Source organism: Typopeltis vanoorti, chromosome 8 (genome assembly GCF_054136105.1).
Source record: "Typopeltis vanoorti isolate ZY-2024b chromosome 8, IOZ_Tvanoo_1.0, whole genome shotgun sequence".
In the NCBI taxonomy this organism is placed as follows: Eukaryota; Metazoa; Arthropoda; class Arachnida; order Uropygi; family Thelyphonidae; genus Typopeltis; species Typopeltis vanoorti.
Window position 1 is genome coordinate 26,797,211 of NC_143556.1, and position 21,690 is coordinate 26,818,900.

Here is a 21,690-nt window from a genome sequence, read left to right on the forward strand (position 1 = left end):
ATACTTCCTCATTTGGATTACTGCGCTCAGGTCTGGTCACTTGGATTCCTTGGAGATGAGGAGGCTGTGGAAAGGGTTCAGAGGAGAGTGCTTAAGTTGGTGAGTGATGTAAAAATTGCTTCCTACGTTGATAGACTGAGAGCTTGTGGATTGCAGAGGTTGGTTGATAGGTGGAAAAGAGGTGATATGATAGAAACGTTTAAATTACTAAAAGGTTTTTATAAGATTGATGCTGGGGTAATGTTTCAGCTGTGTGATAGTGATGGAAGAATGAGAGGTCATCCCTGGAAATTACGTAAAAGTGTGGTTAACGAGGGCGTGAGAATGAGATTTTGCGTCTGGAGAGTGGTGAATGAGTGGAATTCATTGCCTGACTCAGTTGTGAGTTCTTCGTCTGTAAATGAATTCAAGAACAGATATGATAGATATTGTTTTGATAGTTTGGGTCTCCCGCAATGAGTCTACTGACTCCATGGAGATACCAGTAATAATAATAATCTCTGGAAAAACTTTTATTGGGATTATATTGATCAAGCGTATACCAACTAGTTGTACCAACTAGTTTCACCAACTAAGTCTGTTGGCATCTTCAGGGTACATAACTGATGTAAGGCACTAAAAAGTAAAAAACTGTTACAAACTAAAATCAACCGATTCCAATTATATTAAACAAAGAACAGAGCGCATACAATACATTCATAGAGCGTGGATGATCTCACTTGTTGTTATTTAGGAACGTTCTATAGTTGGCACTATAATTCAGTTCTGGCGAGTTGAAGGATCTGATAAGGGTCTTCCAGATCACGGGCAAGATTAGTCCTTGGTTCCTGTTAAGGTTTTGTGTACAGCGGGCAACTGTTGTGGCCTCCTTAAAAATTCGGGAGCGGAAGTCCTCCTCCATGTAAGGAATTGTGCTTCTATCCCACTCTATGGTATGGTTCGTTCTTGAGAAATGAAACGCTAACCCCGATTTTTCTTCTCTGTTATTATTGACGTCACCTATATGTTCTTTTTGCCTAATTTCAAGGCTCCTTGAAGTTTGGCCGATGTAATTCAAGCCACACGAGCATGGTATGTTATAAACTCCAGAATATTTGGAGAAAGGATGGCTATCTTTTGGAGATCTTAAGAATTGTCTAATCGTTTCTGTGGGTTTAAAGGCCACTCTTATTTTATGTGGTCTAAGGAGTCTAGCAATCTTATTTGAAACTGTCCCAAAATATGGAATGACGATGGTAGAAATATAACGTACATCATCTTGTTGTCTTTGTCGGGGTTCAGAGAAAAGTTTCTGAGAAATGTGGTGAGAGGAAGTGAAACGTAAATAACGTCCCGCATTGGTAGGTTGGCGGTAAACTGAGAGGTTGATACCATCATTCGGAAGCTTCTTAATTAAAGTGTCCAGAAATGATAATTGGTTATCTTCTTCAAGTTCTAGAGTGAATTTGATTGTGTGGTGTAGAGAGTTAATTTTCTTAAGAAAGTCGAACAGGTCCTTTTTTGTGTGGTTCCAAACGATAAAGATATCATCCACGTATCTCCACCATACTGTGGGTTTAGGGTCTGTTTGAGTTAAGATTTTATTTTCAAAATCCTCCATAAAGAGATCAGCACAAGATGGAGAGAGGGGGCTACCCATTGCAAGGCCAGTCAATTGCTGATATATGGTTTTATTCCATAAGAAAAAGTTTGATGTTAAACAATGATGGAACAGAGAAGTAATGTCTTGTGGGAGCAAACTTCCTAAAATGTTGATCACTTCCTCCACAGGGATGTTAGTGAATAGAGATGTAACATCCAGGCTGGCGAATAAATCTGTATTGGAGATACGGATTTACTCGAACAATTCCATTCAAGACGAGCGAAACATATTTATTTTAAAACATCTTCGGCACTTCTACGTGAAAGGATACAGCATACCAGATTTCTTTTAAGCCAAATAGATTTAGACTGTTATCAGATTTATGACGATATTTCTAGTACTTTAGATCAAGATATATGGTCGCATTTGGATAGAATGGTCACTACTAGCTATGATAAAGCCTTTATAACAAGCAAACGAAACCAAATCAAAAAATTTAACGATCTTTATACAAAACGTTTTAAGTCAAAACCTTCTCTACCAGACAGCAAAGTTATTTTTAATTTATTGGATAATGTATTAACAAAACCAGAGATCAATATACTTAAAAAAGGGTTCAATTTTGCTATAACAGTTCATAATGTCCCTAAAGTGGATATCATTTGTAATACAGGAAGGGCAGTCTCGTCGTTACTGGAACCCATAGCTAATGATATTAGATTAAAAAGTAGTATCATCCTCTCATCTTCCAGAACTCCTAACAAAAACATCACTACTCTGGAAAAAAGAACATTGTATAGTTTGAAGGCATATTGAAGGCAGATAAGGGAAATTCAACAGTGATTTTAAACCAGTGATTACGAACATAAGATTAAGAGCTTATTGTTGGATACATCAACCTACTGTTTTCTAGTCATAGACCCAACTCTAAAGAACCACAATGATACCAACGATTTAATACGTCATATGGAGAACTGGTCTATAGACTTAAAACGAAGATTGAAATCCATGCATCGACTAACACCAAGACTATACGGCTCCTAAGGTACACAAAAATGGAATATCACTACGCCCGATTGTGGATGGAATCAATTCGCCAACTTATCTGTTATCTAAACACCTGGCAGGCCTCCTCAACCCTCACATCCATAATTCGGACACTTATATACGAAATTCACAACATTTCTTTGAAAAACTGAACAACATCTCTATCTCCAATACGGATTTACTCGCCAGCCTGGATGTTACATCTCTATTCACTAACATCCCTGTGGAGAAAGTCATCAACATTTTATTACTTCTCTGTTCCGTCATTGTTTAACATCAAACTTTTTCTTATGGAATAAAATCATATATGAACAATTCACTGGCCTTGCAATGGGTAGCCCCCCTCTCTCTCTGTCTTATGCTGAGCTCTTTATGGAGGATTTTGAAAGTAAAATCATAACTCAAACAGACCCTAAACCCACAGTATGGTGGAGATACGTTGATGATATCTTTATCGTTTGGAACCGCACAAAAAAGGACCTGTTCGAATTTCTTAACAAAATCAACTCTCTACACCACACAATCAATCAAATTCACTCTAGAACTTGAAGAAGATAACCAATTATCATTTCTGGACACTTTAATTAAGAAGATTCCGAATGGTGGTATCAACCTCTCAGTTTACCGCAAACCTACCAATACAGAACGTTATTTACATTTCACTTCCTCACACCACATTTCTCAGAAACTTAGTATTGCACACATGCTGAAGAACCGTGCCTCTCTGCTTACAACAGATCAACAAGACCTCCAGGAAGAACTATCCCTGATATCCACCAACCTTACCATGAATGGTTTTCCCTCGAAGACTCGTCCACGATATACTTTTCTCTGAACCCCGACAAAGACAACAAGATGATGTACGTTATATTTCTACCATTGTCATTTCATACTTAGGGACAGTTTCCAATAAGATTGCTAGACTCCTTAGACCACATAAAATAAGAGTGGCCTTTAAACCAACAGAAACGATTAGACAATTCTTAAGATCTCCAAATGACAGCCATCCATTCTCCAAATATGCTGGTGTTTATAACATACCATGCTCGTGCGGCTTGATTTACATCGGCCAAACAACTTCAAGGAGACTTGAAATTAGGCAAAAAGAACACATAGATGACGTCAATAATAACAGAGAAGGAAAATCGGGGTTAGCTTTTCATTTCTCAAGAACGAACCATACCATAGAGTGGGATAGAAGAACAATTCCTTACATGGAGGAGGACTTTCGCTCCCGAATTTTTAAGGAGGCCACAACAGTTGCCCGCTGTATACAAAACCTTAATAGGAACCAAGGACTAATCTTGCCCGTGATCTGGAAGACCCTTATCAGATCCTTCAACTCACCAGAACTGAATTATAGTGCCAACTATAGAACGTTCCTAAATAACAACAAGTGATATCATCCACGCTCTATGAATGTGTTGTACGTGCTCTGTTCTTTGTTTAATATAATTGGAATCGGTTGATTATAGTTTGTAACAGTGTTTTACTTTTTAGTGCCGTACATCAGTTATGTACCCTGAAGATGCCAACAGACTTAGTTGGTGAAACAAACCAGTTGGTATAACTTAGTTATTTATTATATGCACTTGATCAATATAATCCCAATAAAAGTCTTTCCAGAGCTTTTTGGTCAAGAAAATTAAACGTTTTTAACAAAAATAATCTCTTCATGCATACATGAAACACTGAGTGCACCATATCATCTTTGAGAAATCTATCCTGTCTATCTTATTTGTTTTTCATGCAGACCTATGCAGTGACTTGCCTTTCACAGCTGTGTTGTATCAGTTCAGTAAGTTTAATAATTTTGTAAACAAACTTAACATAAAACTCAACTTTGCAAACAAACAAGTGCCAACTTCTACCCCAACTCTTACACATAAACACACACTTATTTATAATTAATCAGTCAAAAAAATTTCATCTGAACTGGGAGCCTTGTTTATGCAAACCTTCCAGCGAACCGCCATCTGACATTTTTCCTGATAGCTGATGAACTTCAGAAAGATTGTAGATCTGAGGGAAATGGTTCATTTGAGGCTGTCTGGTGTGAGAGGGCAATAGGACAAAATATATTGTTGGTTACTGCTATAGACCTAAGGGTCTACAAGTGGATGTCATGCATTGGCAGATTAGCACAATGCATGCAGGCCAAGCAATTATAATGGAGAGTTCACTTATGGGGAATAGAGATTGGAAGGAGGAAAAGACATGGAAAAATGGAAAGGGAAATTATACAGTTACCTGAAACAGTACGTGATGTAGGGGACCAAGAGTATGAGAGTGTTGGATATGGTAATAACATCAGAAAATCTACTATAACTCAGTAGCAACTTGATTTCCAACAGGAAAAAGTGACCATACATTCTTGTCCTAGAAGGTTGCTCAATGTGTGACATTTGTCAAGAAAGGGTTTATGTTGAACTGCAAAGCTGGTAATTATGACAGACTTAGGAGGCAACTTGGAGCAGTACCATGGCGTAAGAAGCTACATGGAATGAATGTCATCAGGGCATGGGAAGCAGTCAGGGATTGTTTGAACATGGCAGTATCAGAGTGCATACCTAGGGTCAGGAGGATAAACTGAGTAGGGATTAAGTGGATGAGTAGCAATATAAAGCAGGAGCTGCAAAAAATGAAAGTATTGTGAAAGGAATATAAACAAATAGATGATCAGCATGCTAATGAGCAATATGAAGCACCAGCAAGAAGAAGTATGGTAAGGAAGGCTAAATCAGATTTTGAGAGAAAATTAGCTAGGCATGTAAACCCAAAAGTTTTTTCACTACATAGCAAGTAAGAGAAAGAATTATTATGGAAAGATAACTTTACTCAGTGCAGATGGTTGGGAAGTGACAGAAGCAGAAGAAATAATTCAGTTAGTAAGTAATCACTTGAAGTTACTGACGTGACAGAGACTGATGTAAAAATTGAAGTAGATGAAATGGATGGAATGTCAAATCATGCTACAAGAATGTGCAAGTGAACTGGCAGTGCCTCTGATGAAGTTGTTTAATCTAAGTCTCAGCTTTGGCAAGGTTCCAAGGTAGTGGAAAGATGTTAAGATAGTTATATTATGTAAAGGTGGCTCTAAGACAGAAGTAACAAACAGACCAATTAGTATCTTGGGAGTGGTGGTTAAAGTATTGGAAAAGTTGGTTAAAAGTAAAATTCAGGAATGGGTGGATATTAATATGACACTCTATAGGGGCTGCATGACTTTGTAAAAGGAAAGTCCTGCCTCAGTAATTTATTTGCATTTTATAAGATGACAGCAGAATTGGATAAAAGAAATAGCTACACTATGGATACTGCTGTACTTTGCAAAGGCATTAGATGGAATACCACATGGAAAATTATTACATAAGTTCAAGCAAAAGGGAATGGATATGAAGTTGGTGGCTGAAAAACAGACATCAGAGGGTGATGTATGGTAGAGTGGAATCAAAGTGAATGAGGATGACTAGTAGCATGCACTAGGCACTATACTAGGACCACTACCTTTTAATTTTTACATTAATGATATATAGGAAGATTTGAGGGGCAGATATATTCAGCTGTTTGCTGATGATGCAAAACTAAGGAGGACAATAATTGATAAAGATATCTTGCAGGATGACTTAAATAAATTGGCAGTGTGGACAAAGGACAACGGTTTTCAATTTAATGTTGTAAAATGTAAGTTAATGTACTTTGGGATGAAAGGGTTACATGCTTTGCACCATATTGATGGTACTAGATTATAGGAAAGTAATGAGGCAAGGGCTCTGGGGGTGATGGTGGACAGAGATTTGAAATTCAGCAGGACATATTGCAGAGTTGGCAAAATAGCTCAGAGGATTACTCGGATGATGAAGAACACATGGACAAGTAATGATAAGGAGGTTATTATCCCTGTTTTTAAGGCGCTATGACTGAGCTGACGAAATCTGTACACATCTACTGTGTGCAGATTTCATCAGCTGCATTTCTAGGGGACCAGGAGGTGGTGGAGAGGAATAAGAGACAAGTGACCAAGTTCATGACACATTTGTAGAATGTTCCTTATGAGGACAGATTCAAAGTGTGTGGACTGAATAGTTTAGCTGACAAGCAGAGGAGAGGGGATATGATAGAAACTTATAAGTTACTAAAAGGATTCTATAAGATTCATGCAAAAGAAATTTTTCTATACATAGGGAGTAGGAAGAAAACAAGGGAGTCACAATTGGAAATTGTCTAAGAGTGGTGTGGTTAGTGAGTGTGAGTGTGGGACAACCCAGTCCATGAAACACCTTCTTTCTTGTCCCATCACCTTGCACAAAAGAGGACCTTATATCCTGCACAGAAAGAGCAGTTGATTGTGCAAGATACTGGAGGAACGTCGGATCATATTTATTGTATATAAGTTATGTATAGTTTCCTTTTTTCATATTTAAATATTATTCCCTGTATAATTCACCTACCAAATTTAAGCTGTTCTCATTTGTAATGTATCCTAATTTGTTGTAAATAATGTTGTGCCACTTACTTACTTCTGTACCACTTGTGTTTGGATACGAAATAAATAAATAATTAGGTTCTTCACTTTTAGTGATGAATGAGTGGAATGGATTGCAAGACGTTTAAGGAGATTATTATTAATATTATTATTATTATTATTCAGTGAACAGGTTTAAGGAGATTATTATTATCATCATCCTAAAATATTATGGGGTCTGTTACTCCATGATATTTTAGGATGATCTAGGAGGTCCCTTTTGTCATACACTGCTCATCATATAGCAACATCTAATGAAGTATTTCATTCTATTCACCTCTATCTCCCACCATACTTGCTCAAAATCACACCCACTATTTTCCCCTTGCATCTCTACTTTGTATGGACTTAACTCTTTTTTTATCATCAATAGCATTCCACTTCCCTTTTTACCCTTTCTATCTTCATTAAATATATCATACCCTTCCACCTCTATTCCTGTAAGGATGTCATCCTCATCCATCCATGTCTCACTTATTCCAACAAAGATGTATGATGGTTTATTTTAATGTTCTGAGAAGAGTATTTTGACTCCATGGAGTCAAAAGACTGTATAAATAATAATAATAATAATGAAAGCATCATAAAGTGATTGGTGTATTAGATCCACTTTACTTGGTAGGAAGGATAAACCTATTTTCTATCCAATTTTTTTTAATGTCATCCTAAATCACTCAAATAATTACATAAAACTACATAAACTAATGGCATTTATAAAAATTTTATACAGTTATGTTACATTCAAAGTATCTGCAATATAACTTGTAACATTTCAAATGTACCTTTTTCTCATTCTTGGAAGGAATTCCTCTGAACTTTGCATATAGTTGCAAGTGTTCTCTTGCAGTCATTTCATCATAAAGAGCATCAAATTGTGGACAATATCCAATATATTCCTGTATTCGGTGGAACTCTTTTCTGATACTGAGGTAAAAAAAAAAGAAAAATATATATATATGTGCGTGCGCGCGCGTACACACACACACACACACACACACACAATGATTTTGGAATGCACTTAAATATCACTGTTCCAAAGAATTAAAGTTATTTTAAAGTAAAACATGCCACTTGTAACTTTCAAGATACCTGTAACCATGTAAGTAAGCATCTCCTGTTGTTATGGAAGTATCCCCAGTTAACATCTGAAATGTTGTAGTTTTGCCTGCTCCATTAACTCCTAGTAGTCCTAGACACTGAAACAGTAAAAGTTTTGATATTATTTTTCTCTAATGTATAATGCAATACCAAATCATTAAAGGAGTATACTAAAGGAGTTCTGCTCTTCTGCTGAGTAACTACAATGCATAGGCAGCAAATGTATGATATATAAAGTTTGAGGAACTTTATATATCATACATAAAAACAAAATATTTTGGGCTTCATAAATTATTTTCAGATAAGCATGACTTCTCCAGTATAATTATGTTAAGAAATATTTTATGCATTTCAATTAAGCTGATATTATATACAGCACCTAAACCTCTACATCATAACATATTTATAATGTGAATTAAATATCAAAGAAAAATATTTTTTTGCCAATTTTTTTTTTTTTTATGATAATCTATTCAATAAAAGATGAAGTCTACAGCACATTAATTATCGATGCTGGGCTAAGGATTAAAAAATTCAGAATCCCTGTACTAGAGATTAACACAATACTTTCATGCCATGTCAAGTCTCTAATAAGTAAGACAGTGGTCTGTCTGATCTTGAGTGAGGAAAATTATCTGCCAACTTTTATTTATTTACTGATTTAATTTAATTTATTTATTTTTTATCAATCTCCCTCCTCCTTCTATACACAAGAGGTTGTAAAACCTATAGCACATCAATGCCACATGTGAGAAGTGGTTAAAGAGAAAAATGGAAGCTTTCGACATTTTCATGATCATCGGAAAGTTGTTAATTTTGCAGAAAAGAGTTGCAGGAGGACTATTCCAAAGAATAGAGGTAGACAGAACAAAAGTAGGATTACAAAGTTAGAGTGCCATGCCAATAAATTGGATTCAAACCCAACCCCATTGGTTATCAGGTAAAGCATTATCCATATACTTACCTAGGGCAGTTCACCATTACTTATCATTTCAAGATTTAGTTTAAAGGAAGATAGAGAATGTTGTTAACAAGTTTTTTTGTTTTTTTTTCACTTGATTATAAAGTGGCCAGCCTAGTTGGCCAAGTGGTTAGTATACCCACTCTCCAACAGGTTGCGGGTTCAAATCTTGCTGTGGGCATGGATGTTTCTGAATGTCTTTAGGAGGGAGATGAATATCATTACCTGGTATAATAAATTTAGTTTAATCCTTTACCCAAGTGTGAGCAAACAAAGTTTGCGCCTGAAAATATCTTCAGGACTGAGGTAAGGTAGTCAAAACCGGTCTGGGTAGTGGCCCTTCTCTCAATGCATAACATCATACATATCTGCATGGAGATGTGTTTTGCATTATGGGAGATACTGAGATAGAAGGGATGTTAGCTTGGTCCACCTTTGCTTCAAGTAGCCTGGTGTTGCACTACCTTACTTCAGTCCTGAAGATATTTTCAAGTGCAAACTTTGTTTGCTCACACTTGGATGAAGGATTAAACTAAATTTATTATAGTCTAACCAAGTGCAAAATAAACTTTCAAAATCTTTCTCTAAATCCAGAGTAATTTAATAATAAGGTGTGCCGCCTTTTGGCTACTCCTATAGGTAAAGATGACCTCTCCATTGCTTCTGCCTTGGTATCTCCGATTCGGGAATTCTGGAGTGAAGTAAAATGGTGGCTCGCGTGTTAGTGTTAAAAAATCTGTAGTTTAGAACTCACCATTTTAAGGTGAAATATTTGGTACCGATGCTGGTAGATCGATTTGATCTACGGGATATTTATATATAGAGGTAAGCGTTCTTCATTTTGTGAAATATTTGCTACCTATGCTGGTAGATCGATTTGATCTAAGGGATATTTACATTGGGCTCTAGGACCCATTTCTCAAACTTTATTCTAATAGAGTTGTTGCCTTCTATCAGACATGTCAAAACCTCTCAATGAAAGCATATTTGAAGAAGTTTACAGAGAATTCCTAAGATTAGGAAAACTATTGAGCAACAACTGGCCAGGGAAAATAAAGCTGTTAGATACATTCCCCCCTACAGCAGTCACAGAAGATAGGATGGATGATTTAAATGATGGAAGTATGTTGACTGAACCAGAATTAAGTCACTCCACGAACATAGAGGATGCTGCATCTCTGGATAATACTCCGCAGTTTTTGGAAACCAACAAAGAATTCCAAATGGTCAAAAAGAAAAGGAAAATCTCCTCTACTGCAGATACACCCAAAACAGCAGAGATAGAACCAGATAATAATGTAATTAAAGAAAGGGTACCCCCAGTCGTCCTAAGGGCCAAGGAGTACTGGACGTCCGTTGCATCTACACTGAAATCTTCAGATATCACCTTCATTAAAGCCACAAACACAGAAGAAGGGATTTGTATACAACTTAAAACATCATCAGACTACAGAAAAATAACCAAACTTCTAGACAACAATAACCTGCCATACCACACTTTTGCACTGAACAGTGAGAAAAATCTAAAGAGTTGTGTTAAGGGGAGTAACTGAAACATTACAAACAGAAGACCTCACTGCAGACCTCCAACTTAAGGGATTTAGCCCAATTAAAGTCAGCCGAATGCAGAGAGCTGATAAAACACCCTATCCCCTAATTCTGGTGGAAATAAGCAAAGACCAAAAACATATATACAATCTCCAAACCATCTGTGATCTAGTCATAAAAGTTGAGGCATTGAAACATAAATCAACTACAACCCAGTGCCATAGATGCCAGAAGATTGGGCATGCACAATGATGCTGCAAGGCTGAATTTCGTTGCGTGAAATGTGGTGGCAAACACGCATCAAATGAACGCCATAAACCTCGCACACTTCCAGCAAAGTGTGCAAACTGCAGAGGACCACACCCTGCAAACTATAGGGGCTGTACAGCATTTCCCCAAAACGAAAAGATACAACTCAAAACCAGTAAACCTCTTCAAGAACATGCGTCCTCCCATCAAACCATAGTCTCCACAACGGATGGAAGATTGTATGCTGAAGTTACAAGATCAACCTTCCAAAAAGACCCAAAACTAAAGCAGTCACAGCAAACCAACAAACTTATCCTACTGAACATAACAAGCCACTTAGGTGAAATGCTTGCTGAACTCCAACAAACCAACCCAATTCAAGAAGCCAAGGATATCATCTTAAGGCATACACAATCACTCTTTATGGAAATTCTTAATGGATAAGTCTAAAAGAAAACCAAAATCGTTACAAATTGTTTCATGGAACGCAAATGGTTTATCTATCAAATTACAGGAGCTGCAGGAGTTTGCAGCAGAAACCCAAGCAGACATCATCCTCATAAATGAAACACATCTTCATCCAAGTGACAAAATCAGAATCAACGGTTATAGCACATACCATACAGACAGATGCTTTGCTAGAGGTGGAGGCATTGCCATCTTTGTGAAAAGAAACATAAAACATAATTCAATAGCCGAACCCCAAACAGAACACATGGAAACTACAGGAATAGAAATATACATATGGAAAACACAAGCAGCATTATGATATATGCAGCCTACAACCCCCCCAAATAAAAAACTCCTTGAATCTGACTTAGATGTGATACTAAATACAGGCAGAGCAGTGATTATAGCCGGAGATTTTAATGCCAAACATTCAGTCTGGAACAGCAGAAACTCAAATATTAATGGAAGAATACTCAACTCTTACACCACTTCAAGAAATATAACAGTAATAGGACCCACTGAACCCATACATTACGGAGCTACCGGACGTCCTGATGTACTAGATATAGCTATATTAAAAAACATAGCGCACAGCTATCAGATACAAGCAATCAACGACTTAAGTTCTGATCATAACCCCATCATATTACAACTAGGCACCATACAAGATTTAACAGAAAACACCACCACATTTATAAATTGGAAACAACTTCCCTCAGCCTTCCAGGAAAACATTGGTCCAATACCGCATATAACATGTTGAAAATTTATTTATCACTAGGTTAGACTATAATATAATAGATTTAGTTTAATCCTTTATCCCAGTGAGAGCAAACAAAGTTTGCGCCTGAAAATATCTTCAGGACTAAATATAGTGTTGTACTATCTTATCCAGTAAGTAGTGCAACACCAAGGCAACTCGTGGCAAAGGTGGAGCAAGCTACCAGGCACTTCTAACCCAGTATCTCCCATAATGCAAAACACATTTCCTATGTGGATATGTATACTGTTATGCATTAAAGGGATTGGCCATCTACCCAGACTAGTTTCGACCTTTATTGAGGTCTCTTCAGTGGGAGCCAGGCCCAGAGCTGGAGATACCAGGCAGAAGCAGTAGCAAGTCATCTGTGCCTATGGGAGTTGCCAAAAGGTTTATCACCTTTTTTTAAAAATTACTCCGGATTTAGAGAAAGATGTTGAAAATTTATTTATCACTAGGTTAGACTATAATAGTCTATAATAGTCTATAAGACTATAATAGTCTAACCTAATCTATAAGACTATAATAGTCTAATCTATAATAGTCTATAAGACTATAATAGTCTATAATAGTCTATAAGACTATAATAGTCTAACCTAATCTATAAGACTATAATAGTCTAATCTATAATAGTCTATAAGACTATAATAGTCTAACCTAGTGATAAATAAATTTTCAACATCTTTCTCTAAATCCAGAGTAATTTTTAAAAAAAGGTGATAAACCTTTTGGCAACTCCCATAGGCACAGATGACTTGCTACTGCTTCTGCCTGGTATCTCCAGCTCTGGGCCTGGCTCCCACTGAAGAGACCTCAATAAAGGTCGAAACTAGTCTGGGTAGATGGCCAATCCCTTTAATGCATAACAGTATAACAGTATACATATCCACATAGGAAATGTGTTTTGCATTATGGGAGATACTGGGTTAGAAGTGCCTGGTAGCTTGCTCCACCTTTGCCACGAGTTGCCTTGGTGTTGCACTACTTACTGGATAAGATAGTACAACACTATATTTAGTCCTGAAGATATTTTCAGGCGCAAACTTTGTTTGCTCTCACTGGGATAAAGGATTAAACTAAATCTATTATACCGCATATAACATCTGCCGAAGATGTAGAAAAAGCAGTGAAGACTCTTGAAAAACAACTGCTGACAGCTATAACACAGGTAACAAATATAACCAAATGTACACCATCAAATAAACTCCCAGAGGATATAAAACGTCTTATCCAAGAGAAAAACAGATTAAGAAGACAATATCAGAGAACAATGGACCCAGCGGATAAACAAGCAGTCAATAGAGCAACAAACCAGGTTCGATATGCCCTAAAGGACTACCGTAACCAACTCTGGAATAACAAAATTCACCAATTAAACACAGAGGATCAATCAATATGGAAAATGATGAAATCACTTCATTCAAAGCGTTTTACATTTCCTCCAATTCAAGGTGAATCTAATCTTCAGCTTTTTCCTTGTCTACAACGACAAGGAAAAAGCTGAAGCATTTGCTGACAGTTTAGAAAAACAATGCAGCCCCAATTATATCAATACAGATATAAATTTCATAAGTAAAATTTACACTCAAGTGCATAAAATAAATCAAAATGCCTCAATCCAATCCAATAACAAATCCGTGTCACCAACAGAAGTATATGAGATTTTAAGAAAACTAAATAACAAAAAGGCTCCGGGTCCAGATGGAATAACAAACAAGGTACTCAAGTTACTTCCCCTCAAAGGGGTTATGCATCTAGTAGCCATCATTAATGCCATCCTCTGGCTAAATTATTTCCTAGAGTGATGGAAAATTGCCGACGTTTTCCTAATTCCCAAACCTGGAAAAAATACACAGTTCCCTGAAAATTACAGAAAAATCAGCCTTCTTTCATTGCATAGGTAAGATAGCCGAATGTGCTATTCTCACACAGGTTCAAGAGGCAACAGATATCAACCATGTCATTCAAGATGAACAATTCGGCTTTAGGAAATATCACTCCACAACGCTACAAATTTACAGTTATCGAACATATAACCCAAGGGTATGAATGGCACCAACACTCTGGTGCAGTTTTCCTGGACATCACTCAGGCATTTGATAGAGTGTGGCATCACGGACTAATTTTTAAATTACACGAAGTTGGTATTCCATTACCACTAGTTATACTTATCAAATCATATTTAAATAACAGACAATTTAAAATAAAACTCAATGGTATCAGATCCACAGAGAGGAGAATCACGGCCAGGGTCCCTCAAGGCTCTCTGCTATCTCCCCTACTCTTCTCCATATAAATGGCAGATCTCCCCAAACTGTCTCCAGCTATCACCGCTCTGTATGTCGATGACACAATCATTATAGCCAGATCCCTCCGTCCACAAGCAAGCTGCAGAGAGCAGTCAATGAATTGGAAGATTGGTACACCAAGTGGCGTATCGCAATTAATCCAAACAAAAGCTCTGCAGTACTTTTCACCAAATACAAGCATACAAATGTTTGGTAAAATCATCCCTTGGCACAATTCTACCAAATATCTGGGAGTTCATCTTGATAGACGTCTAAACTTCAAGTCATATATGGATAGTGTTGCCACTAAGGCAAGTCAGACTATAGCACAGCTATATCCACTTTTGAATAGGAACAGCTTCCTAAGCATAAGCAACAAAATCCTCCTTTTCAAATTGGTAATCAGACCGCAACTAACTTACGCCTCTCCAACCTGGGGTCACACGACTAAAAGCAACATCAACAGACCTCAGATAATACAGAATAAATGCCTAAGAATGGCATTTAATGCCCCATGGTTCATCAGAAACATCCAGTTACATCAAGAAGCCAATCTTCCAGATATTAAGACCTACATGACAAGCATTGCGGAGAAATTCTTCACAATCACGGATAATCACCCAAATCAGCTATTTCGAAAGGCAACAGACTACAAGCCCTCAGATCATTTCAAACATAAAAAACCAAAATCCTCCATTGCAAGAGAAAGCTGATACAGCATCAATGCTCAAATGAGCGGGTGAATTACCCACAATAATCTCATCACCCACAATCTAAAATCCAGATGAAGGGATAAAGAGTCAAGGACTCAGTCCATCAACTAATTAAGTTCAAAGTTTCTTGGTATCTCCACTTCTGGGCCTGGCTCCCACTGACAAGACCTCAATAAAGGTCAAAACCGGTCTGGGTAGTGGCCCTTCTCTTAATGCATAACATTATTCATATCCGCAAGGAGATGTGTTTTGCATTATGGGAGATACTGAGATAGAAGGGATGTTAGCTTGGTACACCTTTGCTTTGAGTTGCCTGGTGTTGCACTACCTTACCTCAGTCCTGAAGATATTTTCAGGCGCAAACTTTGTTTGCTCACACTTGGATAAAGGATTAAATTAAATTTATTATAGTCTAACCAAGTGCAAAATAAACTTTTAACATCATTACCTGGTGTAAGACAATCACTCTGCTTATCGGCGGACTCAAGTGGTTTGAAAATATTCCATGTTTGATCTCTAGAGCAGGGTTTACAGACTAAGTAAAAAATAAATTAAAAATACAATATATGTATAAAATTGATAAAAATAAAAAAAATATATCCTTAGTCCACCCATGATACAAAGGTACTACAGGTTTATTAATAATCTTTTGTGGGTGGGAACTACATAAAAAAAAAAGTAAATGATACTTAACAAAAATAATATTCTTGTTTCATCCTTTATTTAAGCTACACAAGCAAACAAAAGTTTGAAAATGATGTAACATTTTTAGGTGACCCACATATGAAGATTTGAGATCAAATTGCTCAATTATCCTATAATGCACAGCATTATAGGATAATTGAGCAATTATTATTATAATTGTATTATAATGTATTATTATTATTATAATTGTATTATAATGTATTATTATTATAATGATTATAGGATAATATATTGGGAAAGATCACTTATTCAGACTGGTTTCGACCTTTAGTACAGAAAACAAACAAACAAAAAAAAGAAGCAGTGTTATACATAATAGGATGGCATAGGAGGCCAAGCATGGTATTATTAGAAGGAGAGCAAAGATAATGAATAGTAAGATGGCTGAGTTGTGTGAGCAAAGGGGATTCAATTTGTAAATCTATGGACTGAATTTGAAGGAAAGTTGGAATGTTTAAAGTTGATGGATTGCATTTGGAAGGGTTTGGTGTAGGCCATTTAGAAAGGCTATTGTTTTCTGAGAAGGCACAGAGTCAAGAAGTTAATGTAGCAAATGATCATGGTCTACCTGTGAAGCAGGATAGCACAAATCAACAGATTGCATGGCAGGAGGAAGATGGCGTTAGATTGTATGGTTCGTGGTATGGGACGTTAATATTACTTAATTCTGAATGTGCCTTATCACTACTGGTTGTGGTCAGGGATTGTAGGATTTTCCCTGGGTAACAAACCTTAACAAATTTATATTTATACTGCACCAGTTAGAGTTATTATACCTTAGAAATATCCGGGCCCTCTCATAAAATGTTCACGGTTCGTAGTTTAGTGAGTAGCAAATGTTGGTCTCAAACACAAATTCAAATACCAGGATTTCAAATGATAAAACATAAAGTTTTATTTTACACTAATAGAATATATTAAACATGAAATAATTGATTCGTCAGTTATCTTAATTAGATCAAACCACATTTAAATAATATTACATGAAAATTTCATAAATTGACATATTTATCATCCACTAAGAAAAGCAAGCACTTGGACAATTAATTACTATAACTATTATTATGGGCAACTCCAGAGAGTCCTTAGACTCATCGAGGGAGGCCCTAAACGCCATGTCCACACAACTATACGACATTCTCACAGTATCAGTATCTATCCATGAACCTTGCCATGAACTCACTCCCCATCATAGCACCCACAAGAGACTCTGGCAGCTTATTCCACTCATTTACCACTCTAAAAGTAAAGAACCCAGCTCTAACACCCTTGCTAACCACACTCTTGCCCAGCTTCCATAGATGTCCCCTAGTTCTCCCACCACCAGTCCTGATCTCAAAAATATCCTCTGAATTAATCCTATATAAACCCTTTAGCAATTTGAATGTCTCCCCTTTTCCGCCTATCAACTAATTTCTGCAACCCACAAATCTTCAACCTGTTCTCATAAGGTTCATTCCATAGACCTGATATCATCTTAGTCACTCACCTCTGGATCCTCTCCACCTCCTCCCCATCAAGAAGGAACCTAGGTGACCGAATCTGGGCACAGTAGTCGAGATGAGGTCTTATCAAGGCTCGGCAAAATCCTGCAAGATTTTGACATCTTCTGCATTCACTATTGTCCTACCCAAATTTATATCATCAGCGAACAAATGAACTGTTCCTCTTAGATCCTTCCCTATATTGTTAATGAACAAATTAAACAGCAGTGGTCCAAGAACAGAACCCTGCGGCACACCACTAGTCACAGGCCGTCTTTTGGATTTTACTCCTGAATAAACTACTCTCTGATATCTCTCCATCAACCACCCACTTATCCATCTCACCAACCCTATATCCATTCCCATATGTTGCAGTTTATGGATTAGAATTCCATGTGGTATCCTGTCAAAGGCCTTAGCCAGGTCCAGCAGTATCACTGTAAACCCATTACCCTTATCCAGTTCAGCTGGCTCTGTGTTATAAAACTTGAGCAAGTTACTGAGGCATGATCTACCCTTCACAAAGGTATGCTGTCCACCGTACAGTATCTCATTTTCATCAATCCATTCCTGTATTTTTCTCTTGACTACTTTCTCCAAGACCTTGACAACGACTCCTGATATGCTGATTGGTTGGTAATTTGCAACCGTAGTCATAGATCCTCCTTTATGCAGTGGAACTATTTTCCCCTCTTTCCACACCTTCAGGACTAAACCAGACCCAAGACTCAGATTTAACAACATAGTCAAGGGCACTGATAATTCTTTAGCCGCTTCACGCAAGACCCGTGCCGGTATAACATCCAATCCCACAGATGTATTCACATTACGGTTCTGTAATAGACTATTCACCTCCACTTCATTCATCACAATTCCCGTATAAACTAATTGTTCCTTCATTTTTTCAATGTCACCACCTGGATGATATACTTTTGCAAAGTGCTCACTCAGTAACTCCACCATATCGACTGATTCAGTGACCTCCTTACCATCGTCATTCCTTAAAATCATTTTGCCGTGTACAGGTTTTTTTTTTTGCTTGTAGCATATTGAAAGAACTGTTTGGAATTCTTTTTAGCTTGCATAGCTAGTTTCCTTGCATAATCCGCTTTTGCTTTTTTTACCGCACTCGTTACCCTTCTGGCCTGCACTATATACCGTTCGTGTGCCTGCAGGTCACCTCATTCTTTAAATTCCCTGCACAGTTGTTTCTTTTTTTGTAGCTCAAGCTTAATGGTGTTATTCATCCATTTAAACCTTACTTGTTTTACTATTGAGACCCTAGGTATACAATCAGCCATAACCTCCTGTAAATGCTCCTTGACCACTTCCCATGCTCTATCGACATCCAGCCCTTGCAGTTGTACACGACATGGCACTCATCCAAGCAATCTCCTAAGCTTGTCATACTTGCCAGCACGGTAATTCCACATATACCCTGTCTTAATCGAAAATTCCACACCTTTAGCCACGTCCCAGGTCAAGACCTTATGATCACGCTCACCAATAGGTGGCAACACGATCATATTCATTACAGTCAAATTCTCAGATGCTATTACCAGGTCAAACACTCTCACAGCCCTAGTATTTCAATTACATGCTGTCTCAGATAGTTATCCCTTAATAAATGAATAAAATCCATTTCCTTCCTCACATGTGTCCTCTCCTCTTGCCAATCAATGTTACCATAGTTGAAATCCCCCATAATAATTACCCTCCTTCGATTGATTTCATCAATTTGTTTATGCATACTATCTCCACCATCTATTCCATCACCTGGTATATAGCAGCACCCAACTGCATATTTTGTTCTGCCAGTCTCAATCTCACACCAAATAGCCTCAAATGAGCTCTTTTCACTATTCTGCAATACAACTTCAATTCTCCTTGGCTGCAGTTCATCAGCTATCATCAATAACATCCCTCTACCCCATTTTATTCTCTTTCTCTCTGTCCCTCCTAAACACACTATAACCTACACATTCTATCCCACTAACTATATCATCTTCCGTCAGCCATGTTTCACTAATGCCAATAACCTGTGGCCAGGAAGAGGCAATCAAGGCCAAAAATTGTTCCTTCTTGTTCCTAATACTCCTGGCATTAGTATACATGAAATGCAGTGGTCCCTTTGTCCCATCCCTATCTTGATGCATTATTCTAACTATCCCATTCTGATTTTTTTGTCCTTAGTACTGGCTCGGGTACATTATATACATTCTTACACTCAACTGTCTCACTGATGTCCGCATATCCACTTCCCCCACTCCTTGGTAGTTCTAGTTTCCCTGGTTCTGCACATCCATTTTCACTTCATTCAGCAACACTTTTTCCAGTCTCCGCACACCAAATCCATTCAAATGCAGGCCATCCATCTTGTATAAATCCTTTTGCCGATCAAACTCATTCCACATGTCCACGAATTCCACACCACACCGTCTGCATAACCATCAGATAATGTCGTTTGTGATTATGGCCCTCCTTCTAAACTCCTCTCTGTCATACTGTGGCAACAGACTTACCATTCTAACTCTGTCACTCTTTTCTGTCGCTACCTTTAACAATACTTTCAAGTCCTCTCTCACATTAATACAATTATATCTAGACAAGAATCTGTGGAGAGACAGTTAAGGTAACATTTACATACTAGAATTAGCAAGAATCACTTGACATGGTTCTTCGGACTACCAGTCCAACGTCCTTAAAGTTACTCCAACAAATAAATTAGTTTCAGTTTTCTCTTCTGCAACACTGCTTAAAGTGTTCTCTTTCAACGCTCTCACTTAACTTTAGAAAGGACAAAATTGCCTTACCATTTCTGGCTGCTCACAGTTTCACTGAATCACCACATGTGAGTCACGTGTGCATCCTGGTTGGATCCTTGTTCACACTGCAGATTATGCCTTCCCGTCTTATGGATTCATGTGCACTGAAATTTTGCCATCGGTGGGAACATCTGAGGTGCTTGTCTGGGATTTCTGAATTCTTCAAGGGGGGAAACATCATGGTTCGGGCTTCACTTGGACCCGAGCTCGCCCCTTCTGCTCGGAGATCATCGTCACTTCCTACCTCCTTTCCTTTCACCTACTTGCTCATACTCTGTCTCCCACTTTTTCTCTCCTTTCAATCATTCACCTTTTTCTTCCAAAGAGCTTACATTCACGGTCTCATCAAAATGCTTCATTGCGAACCCATGAGAGAGAGCTCCTCTCAGAGAATTAGTTAATCCTTGCTTGTAAGGTTCCAATATGGGCTGATCAAGGTCATGACCTTCAGGCTCTTAGTCATCATGTTTTCTTTGTTTGCTGTAGCTTACACATACTACTCCTTTGTTTCTATTTCAATTTATGCACATTATTTTCCCTCATTAAATTATACATATTAAATGTTTCACAATCTTTCCCCTTCAATAAGCGAATGGATATACACACTCAATATACAATTATATGATACACTTTACATTCAGTATATAATTTTTTGATACACTTTACCCCCCTCCCCTTTCCTTATTTCTTTCCAATTCAATTTTGACCAGCAGTACAAGTATTTTCTCTGCTTTAAGGCTCCATTCATTTTTAGATCACGAATGAGTGTCTATCTAGTAAAGGCAGGCCTCATTCACGATCTAACAATGGATATGAGGCTGAAGATGAGTTTTCAGCAGCACAAGGTGATTGAATGCATAAAGGTCAGGATGAGACAGGTGGGAATGGAAATCAGCATCAGGGAAATGGAAGTAGTTAGACCAAAGAGAGAGAGAGAGAGAGAGAGAGAGAGAGAGGTGTGGTATAGAAGCTAGAATAGAGAATCTTGGTGCAGGTAGAATGGCCTGAACGACACAGGCAATGTGTCTTTGAGGCCATTAGGAGTTAGAATGCCCAAAGATATTTGGAATAAGTGAAACTTGGTTGTCTGAGGAAGATGTGATGTTGGGGATAGAAATGGAAGGATATACATTTTCTGGAAGGATAGAAATGTGAAAAGAGGAGGGGGAGTGCTGTTAATGATTGCAAAGGAATTGTGTCCACAAAGCATAGGGTGACATAATTCAACATCTGTGCATTCAACATGCACAGATGTTGAATCTGTGCATGTTGAATGAACAGATGTTGAATCTCTGTGGTGTAAAGTTGATGAGACATCCTATCAGATATAATAGCCTGTTATTATATCTGATAGGATGCTGTTATAGGCCAGGGAATGTAGAGAATGAAATGTTTGATTAGGAAATGTTTACATAAATTGTTGGACATGTAAAAAGAAGGTGATCCTGGTGGGAG

At 37.6% G+C, this 21,690-nt stretch overlaps 1 protein-coding gene across 2 annotated transcripts in view; it reads right to left on the minus strand.

The window, feature by feature from the left end:
- LOC150103869 (ATP-binding cassette sub-family A member 2-like) overlaps positions 1–21,690 on the minus strand; it is a 975,482-nt gene that overhangs the window by 126,933 nt on the left and 826,859 nt on the right. For both annotated transcript variants that reach the window (XM_090397162.1, XM_090397161.1), the window contains exons 41-42: positions 8,244–8,350; positions 7,937–8,078 (exon numbers count right to left, since the gene is read on the minus strand). In XM_090397162.1, coding sequence (XP_090253288.1) covers positions 7,937–8,078; positions 8,244–8,350 — 249 coding nt within the window. The remainder of the gene's footprint in view (positions 1–7,936; positions 8,079–8,243; positions 8,351–21,690) is intronic.